The 21645-nt window shown below is 49.2% G+C and overlaps 8 protein-coding genes across 8 annotated transcripts; 4 read left to right on the forward strand and 4 right to left on the reverse strand.

Annotated features, from left to right (window-relative positions):
* Positions 1 to 92: 92 nt before the first annotated feature.
* On the reverse strand, positions 93 to 1890 carry F4807DRAFT_411959 (ICMT-domain-containing protein). Its single transcript, XM_047996735.1, has 3 exons — positions 1870 to 1890; positions 1327 to 1805; positions 93 to 959 (listed from the first exon to the last, which is right to left on the reverse strand). Exons 2-3 carry the CDS (start codon positions 1344 to 1346, stop codon positions 209 to 211), a joined length of 771 nt encoding a protein of 256 aa, XP_047857403.1. The 5' UTR covers positions 1347 to 1805; positions 1870 to 1890; the 3' UTR covers positions 93 to 208.
* Positions 1891 to 3299, reverse strand: F4807DRAFT_411962 (uncharacterized protein). Its single transcript, XM_047996736.1, has 3 exons — positions 3146 to 3299; positions 2784 to 3080; positions 1891 to 2721 (listed from the first exon to the last, which is right to left on the reverse strand). Exons 1-3 carry the CDS (start codon positions 3157 to 3159, stop codon positions 2601 to 2603), a joined length of 432 nt encoding a protein of 143 aa, XP_047857404.1. The 5' UTR covers positions 3160 to 3299; the 3' UTR covers positions 1891 to 2600.
* Positions 3143 to 5986, forward strand: F4807DRAFT_303658 (peroxin 8). Its single transcript, XM_047994966.1, has one exon. The coding sequence runs from the start codon at positions 3624 to 3626 to the stop codon at positions 5760 to 5762; it is 2139 nt and encodes a 712-aa protein (XP_047857405.1). The 5' UTR covers positions 3143 to 3623; the 3' UTR covers positions 5763 to 5986.
* Positions 5987 to 6028: 42 nt separating this feature from the next.
* F4807DRAFT_411970 (Zinc/iron permease) lies at positions 6029 to 8586 on the reverse strand. The gene is made up of 3 exons (XM_047996737.1): positions 8115 to 8586; positions 7919 to 8049; positions 6029 to 7850 (listed from the first exon to the last, which is right to left on the reverse strand). Exons 1-3 carry the CDS (start codon positions 8176 to 8178, stop codon positions 6504 to 6506), a joined length of 1542 nt encoding a protein of 513 aa, XP_047857406.1. The 5' UTR covers positions 8179 to 8586; the 3' UTR covers positions 6029 to 6503.
* A 2570-nt stretch (positions 8587 to 11156) lies between these two features.
* Positions 11157 to 12831, forward strand: F4807DRAFT_303704 (uncharacterized protein). The gene is made up of 4 exons (XM_047994967.1): positions 11157 to 11375; positions 11443 to 11632; positions 11709 to 11799; positions 11875 to 12831. The coding sequence occupies exons 1-4, from the start codon at positions 11295 to 11297 to the stop codon at positions 12647 to 12649; spliced, it is 1137 nt and encodes a 378-aa protein (XP_047857407.1). The 5' UTR covers positions 11157 to 11294; the 3' UTR covers positions 12650 to 12831.
* Positions 12832 to 13401: 570 nt separating this feature from the next.
* On the forward strand, positions 13402 to 15234 carry F4807DRAFT_411981 (DNA/RNA non-specific endonuclease). The gene has a single exon (XM_047996738.1). The coding sequence runs from the start codon at positions 13653 to 13655 to the stop codon at positions 14730 to 14732; it is 1080 nt and encodes a 359-aa protein (XP_047857408.1). The 5' UTR covers positions 13402 to 13652; the 3' UTR covers positions 14733 to 15234.
* A 650-nt stretch (positions 15235 to 15884) lies between these two features.
* Positions 15885 to 18274, reverse strand: F4807DRAFT_303765 (WD40 repeat-like protein). The gene is made up of 3 exons (XM_047994968.1): positions 18031 to 18274; positions 17728 to 17843; positions 15885 to 17675 (listed from the first exon to the last, which is right to left on the reverse strand). The coding sequence occupies exons 1-3, from the start codon at positions 18107 to 18109 to the stop codon at positions 16032 to 16034; spliced, it is 1839 nt and encodes a 612-aa protein (XP_047857409.1). The 5' UTR covers positions 18110 to 18274; the 3' UTR covers positions 15885 to 16031.
* A 1178-nt stretch (positions 18275 to 19452) lies between these two features.
* F4807DRAFT_303804 (MBOAT, membrane-bound O-acyltransferase family-domain-containing protein) lies at positions 19453 to 21644 on the forward strand. The gene is made up of 4 exons (XM_047994970.1): positions 19453 to 19940; positions 19996 to 20036; positions 20094 to 21105; positions 21162 to 21644. Exons 1-4 carry the CDS (start codon positions 19682 to 19684, stop codon positions 21392 to 21394), a joined length of 1545 nt encoding a protein of 514 aa, XP_047857410.1. The 5' UTR covers positions 19453 to 19681; the 3' UTR covers positions 21395 to 21644.
* The last annotated feature ends 1 nt before the right edge of the window (position 21645 follows it).

Here is a 21645-nt window from a genome sequence, read left to right on the forward strand (position 1 = left end):
GTACCTGACGATGGTATCAAATATTCATGAACCATGCTCCATCCCCTCTTAGTCCAAGTCTTATTATTCATGACATTTTACGTAATATAGAATGATTGTAATACTTGTCTTGATTTATTCAAAGAGTATGAAACTAGGGTATCATAAGTCCACCCATAGACATCAACCTAAACGCCATTCTCTAATACCAATAACGGCGGCAGTCTACTCAGTTCCCAACAAAGGGCATGAGTGTTCCAACCCTCTTCTTATATTGAACGTAGTCATCCCCGAAAAATCGGACAAGCAATGCCTCCTCGTGTTTTACCCTTTTGGAGAAGAATTGCCATAAGACGATTGTATAAGCAACGAAACATATGGGGTTCCCTAAGACCATCTGCGTCCCTACCCCCCAATAGAAGAATCCAAAGTAAGCTGGATGGCGAAGGAACGAATATAGACCTGTGGTAACTAGGACATGGGTATCTTTCTTCCGGTGTTGAATAGTATGGTTGAATGATTGGCCGGCCTGGACCATGGCTGCACTTCGGACGAATTGACCAACAAAGACCAGGATAAAACCCAACAGCAAGATAATGTGACCGCTATAGAATGGCGCCCAAGACCTATTCGGAAACAGCACTCCCGTAACGAGGCATTCTAGCAACGCCGCACTATGTGCGATCGCATACGCCGGCCAGTTTGCGGTCAGGAGGAACGAACCAATAGTCGCGACAGGAGTATTGTACTTCGCGGTCGTCCAAAACTCGAGAAAGTGGAAGGTCGACAAAGCGCCGATGAAGAAAGGTAGGCGCCACAGAGGGGAAGAGGTGAGAATGAGAGTCAATAACACGGCGACTACGGATGAAGCGAGCGCTATACCGAGGCAGAACGAGCGTATCGCAATGCCTTCAAGGGACTTCGGTTGGCCGGAGAGGTAAGCCCTTTCGGGATGCATTTGGGCGCTTTGCGCGACGGGACTTAGAAGTGGAAGCAAGTTAGCACTTCTTTCGCTTGCACGGGTGTTTATAGAAGCTAGCTGCGCCAGAGAGCGACGGCGAGTATTGAAACCCGTCGCCCAAGACACATCGTTCTCATCATGCTCGTGAAGAGGGGTAAGCAAGGTAAGGCTAGGTGTAGTCGGTGTCGGCGTCGGCGTCGACGTGGGGTACGATACATAGGGTGACGACATGTTGGCGCGATGAGAGCTGACACAATTTACTGGATCTACCTAGCGGTGATAAGAAACGTCGCGGGTGAGGGCAGATCCAGAGTGAATGCCAACGCCGTTTGCCCAAAAAAGCGGGTTTGATGGTAAGTCATCGAAACAGAGAAAGTAAAACTTACCTATCCGGCGGCGACTCCATTGTGGTGCTCAGGGGTCTCTTCCCTTTTGATTGTTCGGGATTTTCTGTACTCAGAATCAAAGACAAAGGAGAGCTAGTCGGATCATTAAATCCATGATTCGTAGGTGCTTAGGTAAGTGAGAACAGACCTCGTTGTTGTTTTGTTCTTAGTATTTGAAAATAGTAATTCCACGGGTTCGTATAGCGATTTGGCGGTGTATTTCTGCCCGTCAAAAGTCCACACCGCTTTCGAAAAATGGAATAGGCTTCGCAGTAGATGACGTGCCTGCAGTAGCTCAGCATATATCAACTACAATGACGTATAGCGGGAGTTTGCATTTTAGTTCGTAACTTTACTCTATAACACCCTAGTAGCTTAAGCTATATATAGCAAATAAATATTGAGCAATGTCATATCATATTACGGAATTGCGGCCTAAACCTTGAAATGCCGGGCAAGGCCGGGTTACAGTAATGATCCTAAGTGATACAATTCAGTACAATTGCATGTGACAGCTGTGAAGTTATCAAAATGTGTACCTACCTAGTAGACAGTAGATACATACCTAGCACTGAAGTATATTGTTCGACACTGAGAGATGAGAGATGAAGAAAGCATCCATGTCTCGGGATGGATTAATTCTATTCTTCTACACGGTAGTCCGGTTTCCCTAAAAGGAATTCGTAGGCTGGTGACCTTGCTGCGTAAAATGTATGCATATATGTCAGGCCTTCGCCTCCGAATTCATACGGAGTCTAAGTGAACAAGTGGCACGTTCCAGAATCCTCAGATCCGCCTTGGCGAGCTTGTCATTTGTTGAATGCGGTATCACTATACTACCGGCTTACTCTCTCCTATGACATCTGCTGCTATGAATTTGGGATATCTCAAGACTCCCTCCCTCTTCCCATGCCAACACTCAAGAAAAACGCCAGTGTCGTGGTACGGTCCAAGTAACCAGGCTAGTATAGTAAAAACCCCATGATATCGATCATATTTTAATTATCCTAACTTCATCTGTCAGCTTTCTATTCGTACCGATGGGCCTAAGAACATATACTTTAGTTCTAAACCTTGTGTGGTCGACAATAGTCCCAAAGTTTTGCTCATCGTCGGCTGTTGCCGTCAGCAGTCGAAGAACGGAGGAATACCTGTTATCGTTCAATATGGCTTCTCGTAGCATAACTACGCACTGGTGCCACATCAAAAGTACCTTCGGGTTAGCTATTCTCGGGTCTTTGGAGGTCTAGGACAAATCGGCAAGAAGCGAAGCCCTATAGACCTCCCTGTATCGTGAAAGAAGAGACGATCAAGACCAAGGTGTTTATCCATCCCCAGATGAATGGTATCCACGTCGGCATCGAGTAGCATCCGGAAATGTAGACAGCGCCGAGTCTAGAGACGTACACAAGGTCAATTACCGAGACATAGGAACGGGATTGGAGGAGGACGCATACACTAGCCCAACAATACTCCCGGTAAACAAAGCTTCAACTCCCGCGACAAAAGCGTAGACAAGCGGGAGGACCAACAAGTACTTCCATACCGTTCGCGGTTTTCCAATCTGCATGGACAAGGCGATACCGGTAGCACCGAGGTGAAACAGCGCGTAGAGGATCAGAGTCCAGAGAAGGGTGTATCGCCACGAGTCCCATATTGTATACAAGGAGCAGAAGGGGTCTTGAGGAGGCCAGCAGAGGGATGGGAATTGGGGACTTCGGTAGTTCTCGGGAGGGTAATTATGGCAATCGGAACTGTAGGCATGTTATAGTTAGCATGACCATATACTAGGTATATCTAAGAAGTCTCAACTGCTCACGGTATTGTGGCCATCTGGCGCTTCAGGTTGTTGCCCCCAAAATGGGCAATATTCTAAGATGGTGGTATTCACTCGAAACAGGTTGATTCCATTAAAATCGACATTTACAAAGAGGTTGTGGAGTTCAGAGCTGAAAGATGGAATGACAGGGGCCACACGGCGGGAAGCTCCCGCGGTCGGGGCCACTACAGGGAACAAGTTAGGTTCAATTGACGTCGTGCCTCGGTAAAATTCGGACGGTATGCCGACTAGCCAGCTAGCGTTTAGCGTGTCCACCTACCTAAGCTTCCATATGATACAGGGCAGCTACGACGACTGCTGTTATTCTAACACTCCATCATTACCGACATTTAAGCATAAATTTTAATCCAGACAACCTTCAAGGTTCATTCGACGAATAATGAAATGAAGGTATAGAGTCTTCGGTGCGTAGGACACTGGTTCTCGAAGATCGAAAATCGAAATCCGAGACGCGAAAATGCCGGCCGATCGGTTGTTGACAACGGTCCTACGGGCCTATCATGACGTTCCCAATCCGGTCGAGACGGACAAGATATTCGGGACGACGACTACCCTCCTAACTAATCTAAACAATCCGCTTAATCTCTCTCTACTCACTTCACATTTCCTTACCGCGCGTTCAATATGGCAGGCCCCGGACGGACTACGTACTTGTCTGCGTATCATCAGCGTGTACAACACCGCCGCCATCCACGTACGGAAGAATGAGCTAGAGAATGCGAACAATTCAAGAGTAGGGATACCGGTAGGAAGTGGCGTCAGTAGCGAAGATTGGGCACGTGCAATCGCGAAGGGGGCCGATGATCGATCGAGTAGATGGCAACATACGCTGGTCTTAACCGGTGTTCTGATGGGTATGGAGGGTGACGATAGAAGATCGTTGTCGTGGAGTTTACGGTCGATGCTCGAAAGAGCCGTCACTACAGCTGCAAACCTAGCTCTACACAACCCCCAGGAGTCGGGGCCGCTGGGGCGTGGTGCTGTCGTTCTGGCATTGACATACGCGGTTCCTCTCCTATCAGACTCGGCCAAACAATTATTAAATGGAAACGTCCTCCTACCAGCAATCATCGAAGCAATGCTCGGAGATGAAGGCTTCCAACATGGCGACTTCATCTCATCCATTTTGCGAGATATTACTCCAGGAAAGATTATATCATGGCGTACGAATTCACACTCCGTCACCAGACTCCAGATACTTGAGAATCGACCTTTAACCCAGAATATGGGACCTCTATCACGGCTTGTACCATTCGCTGTTCAACATACCACCGACCCCAATATAGTGCTTCAAGCCCAGAAAGATCTACTTGGTTTCACGGCTGGATTGTTGGATAAATGGACCCATTGCCCCCTCTCCGCTATCGACCTGTCAGTAGAAGCTGCAGCTCTCTCGCTCGAGACGCTCCAAGGCCCCCATTTAAGACTATGGCAGCTATTCAAGAAGATCATGTACGCCGTAGTTGCTTCCCTCCAGCCTATGGTCGGGCGTTGTCTCCTGGATCCGTATATGAGGAATGATGCGATAGCCCCGACCGTAGCTGCGCAGACGTTGCACACCCTACGCAACTTATCCTTTATTTCCACACGGCAAGGGGCAGGCTCATTTCAGGTGTACGAGTTTACCTACCTCACTTCCCTAGACATTATCACACGTTATCCGGATGCTTGCGTGTCCTTCCTCCAAGACACTCAACCGCCTCCGACAAGCAATGTGGTACCATCACCAACGATCCAAGCCCTAAGCCTCTTCTACCTAAACACGGCGGAGCACCTCCCATTCTCGTTACCCACACCTGCGTGCGAGAACCTTATCATCACGCCCGCAACGGCATACCTCTCTCCCACAACTTCCTGGCTCTCCAGCCCCGCCAACATGCCTCCATCATCCCTAACGCTCGAACTCTTCGAGTCGGCGCACTCATCCGTGCTCTCAGCGCTCTCGTGTCCGCAGCACAGCCCCCTCGCCGCCTCCCTCATCCCCTTCTACATCGACGCCCTGCTCTCCTCCTTCCCGTCGCGCATCTCCCCGCGCCAGTTCCGCCTCGCCTTCCGCACCGTCATGCAGATCACCAGCCCGCCCTTCCCCATCTCGGCCTCCGAGCCGGAGCTCTCCGAGACGCTGCTCGAGATTCTCCGGTTCCGCGCCGCTTCCGCCTCGACGCAGCCCCTGCCGCCGCCGCCGAACGAGCCCGCCGCCGCCGCCGCCGTCGGGGTTGGCGGCGCTAAGAAGGAGGGGGGCGAGGCCGGCCCCGTCTCCGAGCAGTCGGCCCTCGTCCTCGCCATCATCGATGCGCTACCCCACCTCCCCCTCCACGCCGTCGAGGAGTGGCTCACGCGCGCCGCAGAGAGCATGAACGCCGTCGCCGACCCGGCCATGCGCGAGGTCGCCCGCCGCCGCTTCTGGGATGTTTTGGTTAGCGGCGAGATGGACGTTGAGCGCGGCGCCGTCGGCGTCGCGTGGTGGGGCACCAACGGCGGTCGCGAGATGGTGCTTTTTGGACGGCCGCGTGCTGCTGCTGCCGCCGGTGGGGGGGAGGAGTTCTTGATGAGTGGTGCGTTGTTGGAGACGGGGAGGGAGGGGAGTAGGTTGTAACTTGTAGGTTGGGGATTGTAGGGGGTGAAGTTCCGTCCAAGTTGGTCATATATGTATGGTCTCGGTGCGTTCGAGATGGATATATGATATATCCGTATTTGCAAGTACCTACCTACATATCTAGCAAATAAGGTACATAGAGAAAAGTTAACTTATGTACCTATCATATACCTCCTCGAATTGATGTCAATAATTGTATACATATATCACGTATACCACGTACATTACGTATATCACGTATATCACGTACTTAGACCATACGAATATGATTGAGAAGTGTTGTGCTAGTCGCTATTCAGGCTTCGTACGAGCCAATACCATTACCATGACACTATAATATGCTGCTAAGCCTGGTTATTGTACCTATGCATGAGAGGAACCATGCTACAACCAAGTCCCTCTGCCCCTTTTACGAATTTTTACAGCGCAGACGGACCGATCGACTTACACGGTTCCCCATTTGTACATCGCCAACATGACCTCGTAACCCGCGAAAAGAAGACCACCGAAGGACGCCCGAGCATGCAAGATGCCGCCAATCGATAAACCCTTAACCACCAGCCCGATCCCGATGCCCGTCCAGTAATGTTACCTAGGTACCCTACCCAGCCACCCAAGATTAAAAAAAGGAAAGGATTTTCAGCTACCTATAATTCTTTTTAAGACGCACAGACTTTCTCCTCATCTTCTTCACCCCCCTCCTCATCACGTCTGTACCTTCCAGATCAAATTGACTCCGTGCTAGTGCGCGTGCGCGGTAAAAGCGTTGCTGACGCCCAGCAGAGTCATGCCGAGGAACGCGAACAGAATGCTCAAGTTCTGGTTGTGGTTCAGGCTCAGGCTCTCGACGAAGAGCTGGAGGGCGACGGAGGCCATGATGCCGGCGGTGGCCGCGAAGAGGCAGCCGTAGGCGACGGCGTCGGGGGCGAAGTTGGAATGATGCTGCGCCAGCTTAAACCATAGCACAGCGATGCCAGCGCCGAGGGGCTGCGACAGGCCCCCGAGGATCGAGGCCCAGGCCATGGCGCGGAGTCTGCTATGCAGCGCCATATATAGAGGTAGGGCGAGCGCGAAGCCTTCGGTGATGTTGTGTACGAAGAGCGCCAGGAACACGTTGAAACCCAGAGACGGATTCGCGTGATTCGTGGCGTAGGTGATGAAGCCTTCGGGGAACTTGTGCAGCGCAATGGCGATGGAGGTCTGTAGACCAATAGACAAGAACGCATTTTCGGCGACGTGGTGATGGTGTTGGGATTCGAGGTCTTCGGATGTCTCCGAGAAACATGCGTTCTCGTGGTGATCGGGGTCATGGGAATGTGCTCGGCTCGACCGAAACGTAGGACTTACAGGAGTAGAACTATCGTGGTCGCCAACTTCTTCCACGGTATCTATACACGAGTCGCTATGCCCAGCCGTAGTAGTAGTACGAAGTAAAGTGGTACCGACTCGGGATAGGAGCCCGGATCGGCTGGAAAGGTGTTTAAAACATTCTTGGCCACACGGATCCGAATATCCATAGCAGGGGCCAGCTTCGTCGCAGTTCGGTTTGGTATCCTTCACGAAAGACATAACCCGCTTCTGCAACATCGATGGTCGTCTGTCCGACGTCGCAGTCCGACTTCGAGTTCCGCGCACAATAGCATGAGGGCCGGTCTCTGTAGGACCGGCAGTCTCCGCTCTCCTCAGCGGCCGTACAGGATGCGACTCATTTGAGACTTCCCTAGAGAGTAGCGGCGTAATTTCATTGGCATGTCCATTCTCGCCGGCACTGTGCTTTGGAGCGTGGAAATGGACATGCATAGACTGGGGGCGCCTACCAACGCTATGAGCATGAGATGATAACCTTCGACTAAAGCCATTCTCATCTGAATGGTTGTGGCCATCTAAAGCATGATCGTCATGGCTGTGATCGCAATCGACGACATGTGAGGGTAGAAATTGGTGAAATAATCTCGAAAGTATTTGTATTCCCACGAAACCACCGACGAAGCATCCAATCAAGATGAAGCCCGCTGCCTGGTCCGGAAATCCCCCCTTTTTAAGATAATCCTTTGCTTCGGGCAACATGCTGTATAATGACATAAACATCTGGGTCATATGATTAGATACTCGTCCACAAAATTTCAATTATGATTCCGTTGGAGGATGGGACTTACCATGACGCCGAAGCTCAAGCTTAATGAACAAGCGAGAAAGGTATTGTTGTCTTGTATTCGGAAGTCCTTCTGCCCGGGGAAAAGCCGTACGACTTCATCGACGTAGATGATACAGGATCCTATCATGCAAGCTATAGTAGAATTAGTGAGTATATCAGGCGAACACGGCGGAGCGCATGTGGTTGATGTCACCCACCAACGCCGCTCACTAGGCACATGATCCATCCCCTCGTATCATTATCGACCTCAGCTACCTTCATGATGGGCCAGATTTTGTCTTAAATCTTGCAGCACGACGTCTCCTTGTGCCAGCAGCAGCCCGTCCTCCCTCGACAGGTTAAATAAAAGATGGTTATGAGAACATGGAGTTGAGATGCAGTGCGCGACCCGATGATCTGGTAATGCCCGTAACACCAGCACGTGGAACTATGGGTAGGTTAAGACGCTTTCGGCAAATTTGGAAGTTCTGTTCTAAAGAGGCGAGGTATAATATCCTAACAAAGAATATAAAGGCGAAGTCTCAAGAAATACAATAGGAGAATATAGGGAGAAGACAAACGGCCGTAGCGAGAATCTAGGAAGTTTGTGATGAGAGAGCAGATGTTAGACGGAAGGTTCTATTTAGTGTAGAAGTCGATCACTAAAGGTGGCTACCTACTCGCCTATGTAACACCGCGGGTAGGCGCAGAGGCTGTCTTTAGGGCTTACCTGATTGGCCAGCTGACTTATGATGCTATGCCAAGCTTTGCCAAGCCCTGCTCCGACGGGCACCTTGATGGCCAATCTTGCTAGGACAGTTAGTAATAAACGGAAACTGGGCTCCATATAAATCTACGGCGTCCATCAAGGTTATTCCTGCTTTCCGACCACACCGAGATGAGGCTCTGAGGCTGAGAGTCGAGAATTGGCCAACATCCATTACAAGTTTCTGAGGGTTCATTATGAGGTGCCAAGAGCATCTATATTTCTCATTAAACATTCATTGTTCTTAAAGTCTGTAACCATACGCCTTATTTAAACCCTCAAGTCCGCCGACGATACCATCCAGCCTTGCACAGACCCTTCAAAGGCAAATGTTAGCTTAACAACATAATCGTCCAATGATCTACGCCCTGCATACATACGAGGTAGTAGGGGTTGGTCATTAGGGTCCTTTTCTAAATTTCCTGAGGTGACGGCTTAGTTCCCGCTGTGGACTCACCAGAGAAATGCCGCGAATAGATGCATGAACGGCACCATAGGACCTGTGCAGGGTTGTATCGACGTTTTAGCGCCTCAGTCAATTCGACTTCAGATTATCAGATTAAGATCGAATCACCCTTTTGATGGACCCTTTCTATTTATTATAATTCTCCAGGTAAACTCAGGGTTGGTTTTGAGTTGATTTGGGTGAGCACGTCAGCAGCGCATTTAGACTCGAATCAAATACTCTTATTACCGGCTGAGTCGGACCAACTCACCGACCTTTTCCAAAGTGCCCGCACCAAATGAGTAAAGGAAAAGAAAGGCCCTTCGTGGCAGTTCGTCAATGTCCATTGATTGGTTTAGACTTGGTTTGAAGCTGCAGAACACCAGTTATCAAGGCATCGTGGGCTACTTGGGAACCTTGATGGACATACTTGTGACAATTATGTTTCAGGCGGTGTATGTAGCCATATGATCCACCTAGTGCTTCTTAATCCAAATTTTGGCCCGCACCCTGTGATAATATATCGAATAGTTTGATTCCTTGACAACGCCAATAAACAAATATCTAGGGTTTCCGGGACTCAGTCGCAAATTAAACGCCAAAGTTATTTGGCTGTCCTTCTCGTCTCTTCAAATAGAAATAGAGAGCTGAATATATGAATATCTTTCTATGCCGGAAAATATGCGTACGTAATGAACTGCGTTGGCTCCTTAGGTGGTCACAGGTGGTCAGCTTGGCTGTAAGTAGGTAGATTAACCCGATAGACTGCACACTCCGCTCCAAAACGTAGTATGGAAGTAAAAGATAATACGGTGGATATATCTCTTCGAGACAACCGGCACAATATATACCTAGGCAGCTTTCATATATACCTAGGCAGCTTTCATGATGAGGCAATGTCGAATATGGCAATGGGTCGTCGATTTAAGAATATTGTGACGTCAAGTAACCTTTAGATAGTTTAACCGGTCGCGATTGCTTACCTAGTTGTACCCATAACAATTGGAGAATTGATTACCTAAAGAAGTACGTAAGCCTCCTATTGTCATTGCAGAATTTCCGTGCTTACATACATGCCTATCCACCTAGATATCAGCCAAGTCCGAGTGCTTCGGGGATTCTTCAGACTTCAATCGTCCATCCGACGACAGCATTGGCTAATTCCATAACTTGGTCGATCTAGGACTCTGCATTTTCGCCGTCGCCATTTGGTACGCTTAGTTGTACGTGAGCATTACAGGGTTATGAATCACCCGTCATTTAAAACTTGAGTCTGAGTCGAGATTCTGACTCGGCAGTCCGAGATGTCGTTCATCAGCCACTTTACTGACCATGGCAGTTCCGAGCGGTGCTTTCCCCAACATTTAGCTGAGCAAAAGCGAGATCATCTCAGCGCAGATATTGGATTTGGGCGCCCTCCTTAGGTACCTGAGTATCAGTTACAAACCCAATGGCATTGATGGCCTATTAGAATGTTCTTGTTGTTTAAAATTGAATTAACCTAGGTATTTTGCATATGTCCTATTAACATTGCAAGAAATAAAAGTGGTTACTGCTCCAGATATCTTTTGACCAGTTGGGCACATACTTATAATTTCTTGCTCGCTATCGCTTTCGTTTTCCACACATAACTCTTTTTTATTGTGTGGCACACGGGAGTTATAGCGGGCAGGACAATAGGGCTGACAAGGAGCCACTTTCGTACAGATAGCTGAAATGACCACCCACAATTCGATCAGATCGTTTACCACTTGCGGATCTATAACCCAACTATTCTCCTTTGATTCGCATACTTCTACAGGTATCCCAGCCTCTTTAGGATTCGACATGCAACGGTCGATGACTGCCAAGACCGTCTAATCATCCAAAATTAAACAGCGTTCTGCATGAATGCGGCACAGCACCACTAATCGTATAAGCTCGTGCCAGCTCATTGAGAGAATCAATGCCCAGCCGCGTACGTCGAAATAATCTATGATTCTTGGCATGCAGAAGGACGATAGAAATCGATACAAATAACGAGCTGACAGAAAGTCAGATTCTTGGGTCTTAGGATGTCTTCAAATCTCTTAGCTTCTTATATATCACCAATCGAGTTCTCGCTTGGCAACTTGGCGACTCAGTTGTTCAGCCCTATGAACTATTCGCCAAGTATCGTAACTTTGAAACCCGATAATTCTAGTCAAGATGGAGGCTCCTGAGTCTGCTGAAGTACCGACACAATGTGAGAAGGTTGGCGAGGCCATGCCCGATATCGCGGGTTACGGAGTGAGTTCATGTGGTTTACCTTCGGTCTTCAAATCGAATCCAATCTAATGCTTCTTAATACACTTAGGTTTTGCTAGGTCTCAGCATACAGGCCTTCATCTCACTAGTATTATCTTTCTGGGTGTTTTTCCTAACAAAACTTGGCCGGCTTGATAGCCAACACCCCGAGGGCACTCCAGAGCATGCGAGCCAGAAGAAACGACTCGGATTTGTGTCTGAAATTCTGATGACCGGAAACGATTTGCAGATGATTACAGGTGCGTATATTTATTAGCCATTCTATATCTCTATTACCTCTTGAAGGACGGTTCTTTGCTCACATTTGACATGAAGGAATCGCCCTTATCATTACTGCAGTCTCGAATGCCAAGAGTATCGACCTCTACCATCTCCATTTAGTTTTTGATACCGTCAGCTTCGTAGGGTAAGTCTCCTTATCCCTTTTCTTTTTTGACAGCTTTAAGTGAGCTCACCTACTTACCTTATGACAAATATCCAGCATCTCCAACGCAGCCGCCCTCATTTGCTGGACCATTATGAGAGCTAAGGCGCCAAAGAAGAAGCATCACCAAATAGTACCGTCTCACTGGACCGGCCGATTCCGCGTCTCTTATATGTTCGCAGTCCTATTCTTGGTGATGACCGTATTCCTTGAAATCCGCCTTGATGGGTGGTCACTCACTTCCGAGGATCTTGGTCGTTGCTATATAACGACGGGCATTGCAGGTCCTAATGCAAACCACCCGGGCAGCGACAAGACATACGTGGCGATCACGGCGACATGGCTTCTTCTAGTCATGTTCGGTGCTTTGTTTGCCCCAGCAAGATTTGCGAAGCCACTATTGATCCTTAGCTTTCTCCAATTCCCGGTACATATGTACATGATGATCCGACTACGAACCGAGAATCAAGACGCCCTCGAAAACAGAGAGAACGAGAACGATTGGGACTTCGGGCAAACAACAGCCACCTTGCTGCTTGCTGTCGCCATCACTCAACTAATCCACCAGGCCGTGCAATATCTAAAATTCGAGAAAGCCTTAAAGAAGTACGGGCCTGAATACGCGTTAGCCAACGAAAATGATGAATGTCTTGATGCTGGAACGCCCTCGATCGTTGAACAGGGCATTAAAGGCCTCCGGGATGTACACCAGAATCTGAGCAAACGAAATTTGAGTGAAACTCGTCCTGACAGGGGTGATGATATCGAACGACAGGAGGAAAGTTATGAATTAATGAGGAACTCTGAAGGCAGGAATCGAACTAGCCTATAACAGAACGATACCGTCGAGATCATGACCTGGTCAACGGATGCCAAAGAGGTGGCCCCCCACGTTGCTAATCAAGTATGGTGCGTGAGTTTAGACGTCAATGATTTCGAGGAGAGGTTCGGTGTTGGCCGGAATATGTAAAAGTTGATAACTACAAGAGCTTTCGACACAACTTAACCGACAAAGGCTGTGGACGCAGCATTCGCGATACAGAGGATATCTCGGTGGTTTTCGTTATAGGATGAGATAATATCGAAGTCTTCATTTCTCGTTAATTATTTCAACCCCTTTTCATCGAAACGACCTTGATATCCCAACGCGCCTGAAGAATCTAAGCGATCTGAGTCACTATCATATCATCTGTAATTATTGAGAGGGATCATTTGATTTATCAACACGCGGACGGATATTAGGACAATAGCTGAGTCGGTTGACGTCATAATTCAAGATTGAGTGGCAGGGGGCTTGTGACCAAAGCGAGAATGCGCATGGGTATTCACAAATGGGCATCTCAAATAAGCATAATCTAGCAGGCATTTTCGATGTACACAGCATTTGCCATGTGATAGGGGAAAGATCTATCTTTGGTCTTAGGGCTGAGGGTGGGTGGTCCGTAACCATTAAGGTTGGCAGGCGCCACGAGGACGGGTTCGACTAGAATAAACGGTTGGTCAGTGCACAAGATGTACCTTACAGCATATCAAGCCCCTAAACCAATTCTAGCCTATCGATAGGGACCCCTCTAACTGCCTTCGTGAAAAAAAGCTACATCGAGGCTGAAAATCTTAAAAAATTCCGAAGATCTCACTTCGAGACATTTGCTGCACGCCTCAACACCACGAGGGCGTCCGTAACATACCCCTCGTGAGCCTCATATTGCTCATACACCTGCGCCTGACTTCCTCACTGCCATTCTCCCTCTTCTTTCCCTTACTCTTCCCTCCTTTCGTATAAAACCCGTCGCACGCAAGCAGCTCCCAACAGGGAGCCCCTTCTTTAGCCCGCAATGTCCAAAACCACTTTCGCAGTCATAGCAGCGGCAAGCGCAGGAGCCGGCGCCGCAATAACAACCGCGATGTACTCATTAAGATCCTCGACCGAGCGAAAACTCGACACCGCAACCATATCTACGACTTCGACAACATTCTCGACGGGCGGAGGAGCACCATCAGCACCGATCCCGATCCCAGCCAAACAGATCTTCACACCCCCGAACCAAGCAGGAGGCGCGCCAGGGCCGTACTCGACCTCGGCGCCCGCGGCCCTGGGCCCCGTCGACCCGTCCGGCCTCTTCGAGTACGGGTTCCCGGGCCCCGTAGCCGACGTCGCGACGCGGCAGGCCCTGATCTCCTCCTTCGACCGGCGGCTGCGCAACCCGCACTGGGTGGTGGAGCACATAACCCCGGCGTCGCTGGCCCAGCGCGGCGGCGACCGCAAGCACAGCGTCTTCCTCGAGGACGAGGCCGTGCCGGACAAGTTCCGCGCGAAGCTGAAGGACTACTTCCGGTCGGGCTACGACCGGGGCCACCAGGTGCCCGCGGCGGACGCGCGGTGGAGCCAGGGCGCGATGGACGAGACCTTCTACCTGACCAACATGTGCCCGCAGGTGGGCGAGGGCTTCAACCGCGACTACTGGGCGCACTTCGAGGACTTCTGCCGCAACCTGACGGGGCGGTACCCGAGCGTGCGGATCGTGACGGGGCCGCTGTACCTGCCGAAGCGCGACCCGAGCGACAACAAGTGGTACGTGCGGTACGAGGTGATCGGCAACCCGCCCAACGTCGCCGTGCCGACGCACTTCTACAAGGTCATCTTCGCCGAGGACGGCGCCGTCGGCGGCAACGTCGCCATCGGCGCCTTCGTCCTGCCCAACGCGCCCATCCCCAACGACAAGCCCATCACCGACTTCGAGGTCCCCGTCGAGGCCGTCGAGCGCGCGAGCGGCCTCGAGTTCGCTACCAAGCTGCCCGCGCAGCGCCGCAAGAGGCTCTGCTCCGATACCACGTGCGCGTTGGTCATCAAGGAGTACGCCGACAGGCAGAAGGCGTTCGCGAAGCCCGGGTCGACGGCTGTTGCGAAGCGCTAGTTGCTTCTATCTATCTATCTACATACATATCTACCTACCTAGCTACCTATCAACTTACTCCTCGTGGCACCTAAAGTAGCTAGCACGAACTCGTTCATCATCAACGTCACGACTCATGATATTCCTTGCATGGCTCAAAGAAACGAGACCTATGATGTACGTTACGGATAGAAGACTAGCCGGATAGTTAAATAAGAAAAAGAAATACATAATTTAATTGGGATACACACACCTCGGACTCGCATACACGGGCTTTTTTGCATTGCATCTTTTCGTTTCCTCGCGGGAACATGGCGAATCTTGTGGCTTTCTGTTTCGATATTCGACAACTAATCTACCTGCATATCTACTCATCTACAACATCTAATTGTTTAAAGAATCATGTACAACTATTTGTTATTGTTACTAGCATCGGCATACGGCGGCGATGGCGGATTGGGGCATGGAATGGCATTGAGGTTTAGGTAGCATAGCATAGCATAGCATAGCATAGCATAGCATATCATATCCATATAATATTTAGGTACTTACTCTTGAGTCGTTAAGTAGTTTACCCCATACACGTGTACGAGTCTTTACCTCTTAGTATTCGTAAAACACGATGATGATCGGTTTAAAAAAACATTGCAAGTGCATATAGCGCTGTAGAATTTGCATAATTCATTGCTATCTAAAGTAGATAGCCTCAGACAGGTCATCCCTAACAACGCCTTTAACGCCGTTGCTAGTCTATGTGACAATGATGTGCGGGTATCAGCTCTTATGACCAAAGAGTATCTATCGTCCATCCTCATCATACATCGTCTTGCCTGTCTGGAATATGGAGCAAGTTGCTTTGTAGGTACACTTCCATCAACCAGTCCTTGTTTTTGGCGAAAATCGCCCGCTGTATCAACTCCGACCACTTTAGGTCAAATCGCTAAAAGATCATATAGGTTGGCTTTACCAATAAGGCGGCACGTCCAACCTGTGGCGCTTCCCAGAGGGACTTTCTACCCAACCTAACACAGGTAGAGGCTCGGGCTTCGAGCATGCAGCTCGATGAAGATCACTTATTCGTCTTCCATTAGCCAGGGCCCGATCTGTCATGCTCAGATCCAAAGTTCCTGAGCGACTTGGGCTGATGGGATCCTTCTGTTTCACAGGGATTGAGGGACACCCCACCCTATCTGGACTAGAAAGTCCAGTGCATCCGAGGTTTCCTGAGTATCCTGAGCTTGTTCCGCGGGTGGTTTGGGCAGATGGGGACGGCACGTTTGCGTATGTCTGAGGCAAAAGGGGAATGGGACTCGAAGGGCACTAGCGGACCCGAGTGTAATTTCCCCTCTTCTGCTCCATTCGCAAACTCTCTTCTTGACTAGGAAGAGGTGCACGTCTCCGGCCGCCGTTGCTGCCGTCAGCTTGCATGTCGACCCCTCCTGATGCAAAGACAGGGGGTGGAGGGGGTATGAAACCCGGTGGAGCCGCAAAGTTAGGAGGCGGGATAAAACCAGGTGGCAGCATGCCCGGAGGTGGAGGAGGAGGTAAGCCAGCCTTCTGCATAAGCTCCGCTATCTTAGCAAAATCGGCTGGATTGGTGGGATCCAAGCCACCAGGTAGCGGAAGCGGCGGAGCACCGGCTGCACCAGGGATAGGGAACGGCAGAGGTGGAGCGGTAACTGAAGTGGGAGCAGAACTAACTCCGGGAATAGGAGGTGGTGGAATTCCGTTCACGGGCAAGGAAAGACCAGGAAGGCCCGGGAATGCGGATACTGGTTGCTTAAGCGGCATCTTCTGATCAACCAAACCTTCCATCTCGTCTTCAAGCTCCTGCTCTTCCTCCTCTTGGCGTTGACGGCGACCACCGCGTCGGTCCCAGGTCCCTTGAGCTTCGGCGGCCGCTTCACCAATGTGATATCTATCTTGGAAGATATCCGTCTCACCAGGTCTACCGCGGGACCAGAATCTCGTAATGCGGTCATTCGAGCCTGATGCCAAAACGTGGCCAAGAGGGTGCCAATCGAGGGACCAGATCGCGAAATCATGAGCGAATGGAACCTTGTGCGTCGGGTATATGGACTGCGCGGGAGCTGTCAATGGATCTGGGCTTTCGTAGACGGCCGTGCTAATGGCTTGGCCAGGTGGTGTATTAGGTTCGTCTAATAGGTAGTGGAATAAAGATCCCTCGCTACCTCCAGTGCTCAGTAGATTCGAATGGATCGGATGCCATGCAAGGGTTGAAATGTCCTTCTCGTGGCCTCTAAGAAGGCAGATGTCTCGCATCATTCGTATGTCGAAGATTCTCGCGGTCTGATCTCGCGCTGAAGTTGCAAGACACCAGCCCATGACGCGCTCAAACGAGGTCTTCGTAATGGTATTCTTGTGGCCGTGGAGGGTAGTGAGGCATCGCTGAGTCCGAGGGTCCCAGAGTTTGACAAGATGATCCTTGGATCCCGAAACTATCAAGCCTTTCGTGGGATGCCAGTCACAGCTCTTTGCATCCCAGCCGTGTCCTTGAAGCGTCGATTCAGACACACCTCCAGCAAAGTCGAATATCTTAAGCGACGAATCATCCGATGCCGTGACAAATTTAGAATCATTGGGACTGAATGCGAGATCTCGGATGGGGTCGGTATGACCTTGGATCACTTGGACGTTGTTAAAGTTCGGTTGCCAGTATTTGATGATGCCGTCATGGTCAGCTGAGATCAGCCAATCGTCGCTGTGAGAATAGGCTAAAGCCCGAATAGCAACGTCATGCGCTTGCATGATGGTCTCGAAGTTGAAACCGGTACCGTTCCATAGAGTAAATTCACCGCTGCTCGATGCGGTGAGCAGTCTGCGTCCCTCAGGAGTCCATCGCACAACATTCACGGGGTGCTTTATCTTGTTGAGAGATGAATGGAGGTGCTTGGTAGGAACAGAGTCAGCCGGATTGGTTACTCTTGCCAAGGGTGGTAACATCTGGTCATAAGTCAGTACTTTCGAGTTCGAAATATTGGAATGCTGAACTTACGTCAACAATGTAACTAGCACTGGGACGTTCAGCTTCGCCTTTGAAGGCTCCCTTGAAGCGTGGTTCGCGGTTGCGCATCCAATGAGCAAGTGTGGAACCATAATCAGTGACAGGACCTATAAGCGAATATTAGTACATGAAAATATACAAAATAAAAATAAGAAGACCGCTGAAAAAAATGCTGGGTAGACGGATCGAGATCATGATACGAACGCGACAACTGGCCGCGATTGTGAGAGGCTCAAACATGGATACCCAGTCTTGAAAGTGCAAGGGAATTATACTATGAAATAAGATACTCACGTCGACCTCTGGCTCTTACAAAGCCGCCAGAATCGTGCCCGCCTTGCGCGGCATGATCGCCGCGTGGCTCGTAGGACATGTCGGTTTTTACTGTCGCATAAAAGAGGACGGTTTATAAGGAAAGGACTTCACTGATTACAACGGAAGTTGTTGTGAAGGCAAGGAAAGATGATGTTGTTTGGTTAGGTGGTAGGTGATTGGGTGAGGGTGGATTGAGAAAGGCTACAAACGCGAGGTAAATCGACGTCTGCAAATAATTAGGTAAGGTTATGTAGACCACCTGCAGGGAGCTTACCTAGGTAGCTTGTTGCTTTGTGACATGTACAATGGAAGGCTGCGGCTGAAGCTACCTGTTGAGCCACATGTCCCACTTGGCAGAAAACAGCCACGTATAGGTACTTGTGGGGTGTCCGTAGTGACGCCCGTAGGTACGTACGGAAGTACCTACCCAGGTAGGCATGTGGCTAGGTAGCTCTGTGGCAGCTTCAACGGCGTTCTCGGCTTCTATAACCTTGCAAGTTGCCTTTTTTTTTCTCTTCTTTTTTATCACCTAGCTAGACTTATCTCGTTATCATTTGACGGAGCGAAATTCTCACGGCCAAGCGTTTTTTCACATGTCAATTGACGTTGCATCAATGTTGCTGCTCGCCTCCTGGACGAATTTTTTTTCTTTCAATGTTCCACTTCCCAATTAACGTGTTATGCTTAGATGGTTGTCTCTCATCGGTCGTACGAAGTAAAGAATGATTCCGCTCTATCGAATCCCAAACTTCGCCCTGGTTACAGTCAACCTCACCACCGAAAGTTATGGGGTACTATTTGGTAATATTTATATACAAGAAGGCGTGAAAGAGAAGATTCAACATGATCGAGCCTAGATAGTAGCCGCGTCTTTGGACCCACTAATCAAAGGTTCTTCCAATGCGACAGAGGGGGGAGGAGCTTCCATTGTCCCCACTTACCTCGATCGACAGGGTCTGATGCAATAATGGCGATACTTATTACTGCAGTTTTATCTGTAAAGACTCAATTAGGGTTAAGGTTAAGCCAAGGGAGAACCCGAGGTTTACAGTTCGACGTTTATGAAACGGATATCCTCTTGCTTCTAATCGCATTTCTTACAACTTCCTCCATCTTCTTACATGTCGCCGGTGCTTGTAACATTCCAATTGGTCCAATCGACAACACTTAAGCATCCACACCAATCACCAATCACTTACAGCTGCATAGGAGGAGCTCGGAAACTGCTGTCTCCTATCTCGGATATCTAGGATGTGCGTATGCGAGAGTGTTATCTCTTCCTACTACAGTTATTGATATATGTACGTATTGCTCTTCTTGTTAAACCCAATTCGCAATACGAGCATCAATCAACCAAGTCTATGTCTTAGATCCTCTCCTCCTTCAACAGCTGAAGGATCGCGCCTCTGTTAAGGTGGCGTTGTGTACTTGAGACTATGGAAAGAAGTGAACTTTGTGAGACTATCGCTAATACTTGCAAGGTTATTGTTTCGCAATATATTTCCTTCGTAGCTACCTTTCAACTTTCCCTACTCCCCTTCGGAGGCCCTCGAAAACCGACGACTATATATCCCAGCTATCAAACCACACTGCCAGCACCCGCATAATTATTCGATTATACAAATCCACCATGGATTCGGCCACTGCTACAAGCGTGGAAACAGATACGGGAACAGCTGCGCTTCGACGGGTCGGTGCCGTGAATGGGACTAATGGCAAGGCCGCGAACTCGGACGAACAAACCAATGGGGAGAAAAAGACATTCACGTTCAAAAAGTATAGACATGTTACAGCAGTTCACTCCGAATCAAGACCTTCCACACTAAGCCATGATGCGAGAGCCACTCCTAGTTTCCTGGGGTTTAGGAATCTCATGGTTATCGTGCTAGGTACAACTCCTTGGTCACTTTGCGACGGGTCTCACAATATACTGATGTTTTCTAGTCGTTGGGAATTTGCGATTGGTAATAGAGAACATGCAAAAGGTTGGTTTACACCTCAAAATCGCAAAATTGGTTGGATATAGACTTACACGCATGTAGTATGGGAACTTAATATGTATAACTTGCCACGACTTCCGGCGAAAGGATGTCATTCTTGGCTTTCTACTATATATACTCGTTCCTTGCCACCTATTCATCGCATATTCGTTCGAATGGTACGCCGCCAAGCAAGCGCGAATCTCGCGCGCTCAATCGATTAGCAAAGGAGGATCAACGAGCCCGACTGAGGACCAGCAAGCCAAATTTGAATCTAAATGGAGGAGTATTCGAACGGCCCATCTTTTCAACGCGACTCTGGCTCTAGCTGTTCATAGCTGGGTCGTCTACTTCCATATATTCCACCCTTTGATCGGTACTATAACGGAGCTTCATGTTATCATCGTCTACATGAAGGTGGTTTCATATGCTCTCACAAATAGGGATTTGCGACACGCATATCTTCATCCAGTTAAGGGCGAATTGGCTTTGTTGCCTGAATTATATGCTCAGTGCCCGTATCCCCAGAATATTACTATGACAAATCTGATTTATTTCTGGTGGGCGCCAACATTAGTATACCAGCCAGTATATCCTCGGACGGATAACATCAGATGGATATTCGTCCTGAAGAGGCTCGGTGAAGTTGTTTGCCTGAGTGTATTCATCTGGTTTTGCAGCGCCCAATACGCAGCGCCGGTCCTATGGAACTCGCTAGACAAAATCAATCACTTGGATTTAATTTCCATTGTCGAGCGGCTCCTAAAGCTTTCTACCATCTCGCTTATTATCTGGTTAGCAGGCTTCTTTGCTCTGTTCCAGTCAGCTCTTAACGCATTAGCCGAGGTCATGCGTTTTGGTGACCGCTCCTTCTACGACGACTGGTGGAACTCGGCTGGATTGGGCGATTACTGGAGGCTATGGAACAAACCTGTCTACCAATTCATGAAGAGGCATATCTTCTCGCCTCTGATAGGCAGGGGTTGGAATATGAGGCTGGCTAGTATCGCTGTATTTTTCGTCTCAGCTGTGTTGCACGAGCTGCTTGTTGGGATACCGACGAAGAATATCATCGGTAAGTCCTTGCCGTCTCCGCAATCCACAAATATAATTAAACTGACTAGATGGTAGGCGTTGCGTTCATGGGTATGCTCGTTCAGATCCCGCTAATCTGGGTCACTCGGATATTCGAGAGAATGCAGGGGCCTAATGGTAGACTCATCGGGAACTGCATCTTTTGGGTCTCCTTTACGGTCCTTGGCCAACCCTTCGCGGCGTTGGTCTATTTCTACGCCTGGCAAGCTAAATACGGTTCCGTCGCTAAGAAGATGGCGTCGAACCAGCCGTCGGTAGCGCTGGGCTAAGTTTATAGCTAAAAACGAACAAAGATACGAATTATGCGGACTGGGAATTGAAAAGAAAAGTAGAAAGGTGTTTCTGAGTCGTTTTCGTTGGTTGCTCTCCTGAACATCCGAAACGGTGTCTCGGGGGAGCCGGTCTATATAATATCGATAAAGTATAAATGAGCATTCTTGAGTGTAAACGTTTAATCGAGCACTCTAATAATAATAATTATGTTTCTCTGATCGATCGTATAACATGTCTGCCATTAAGT

Source organism: Annulohypoxylon truncatum (assembly GCF_022578515.1).
Source record: "Annulohypoxylon truncatum strain CBS 140777 unplaced genomic scaffold F4807scaffold_5, whole genome shotgun sequence".
NCBI classification, from domain to species: Eukaryota; Fungi; Ascomycota; class Sordariomycetes; order Xylariales; family Hypoxylaceae; genus Annulohypoxylon; species Annulohypoxylon truncatum.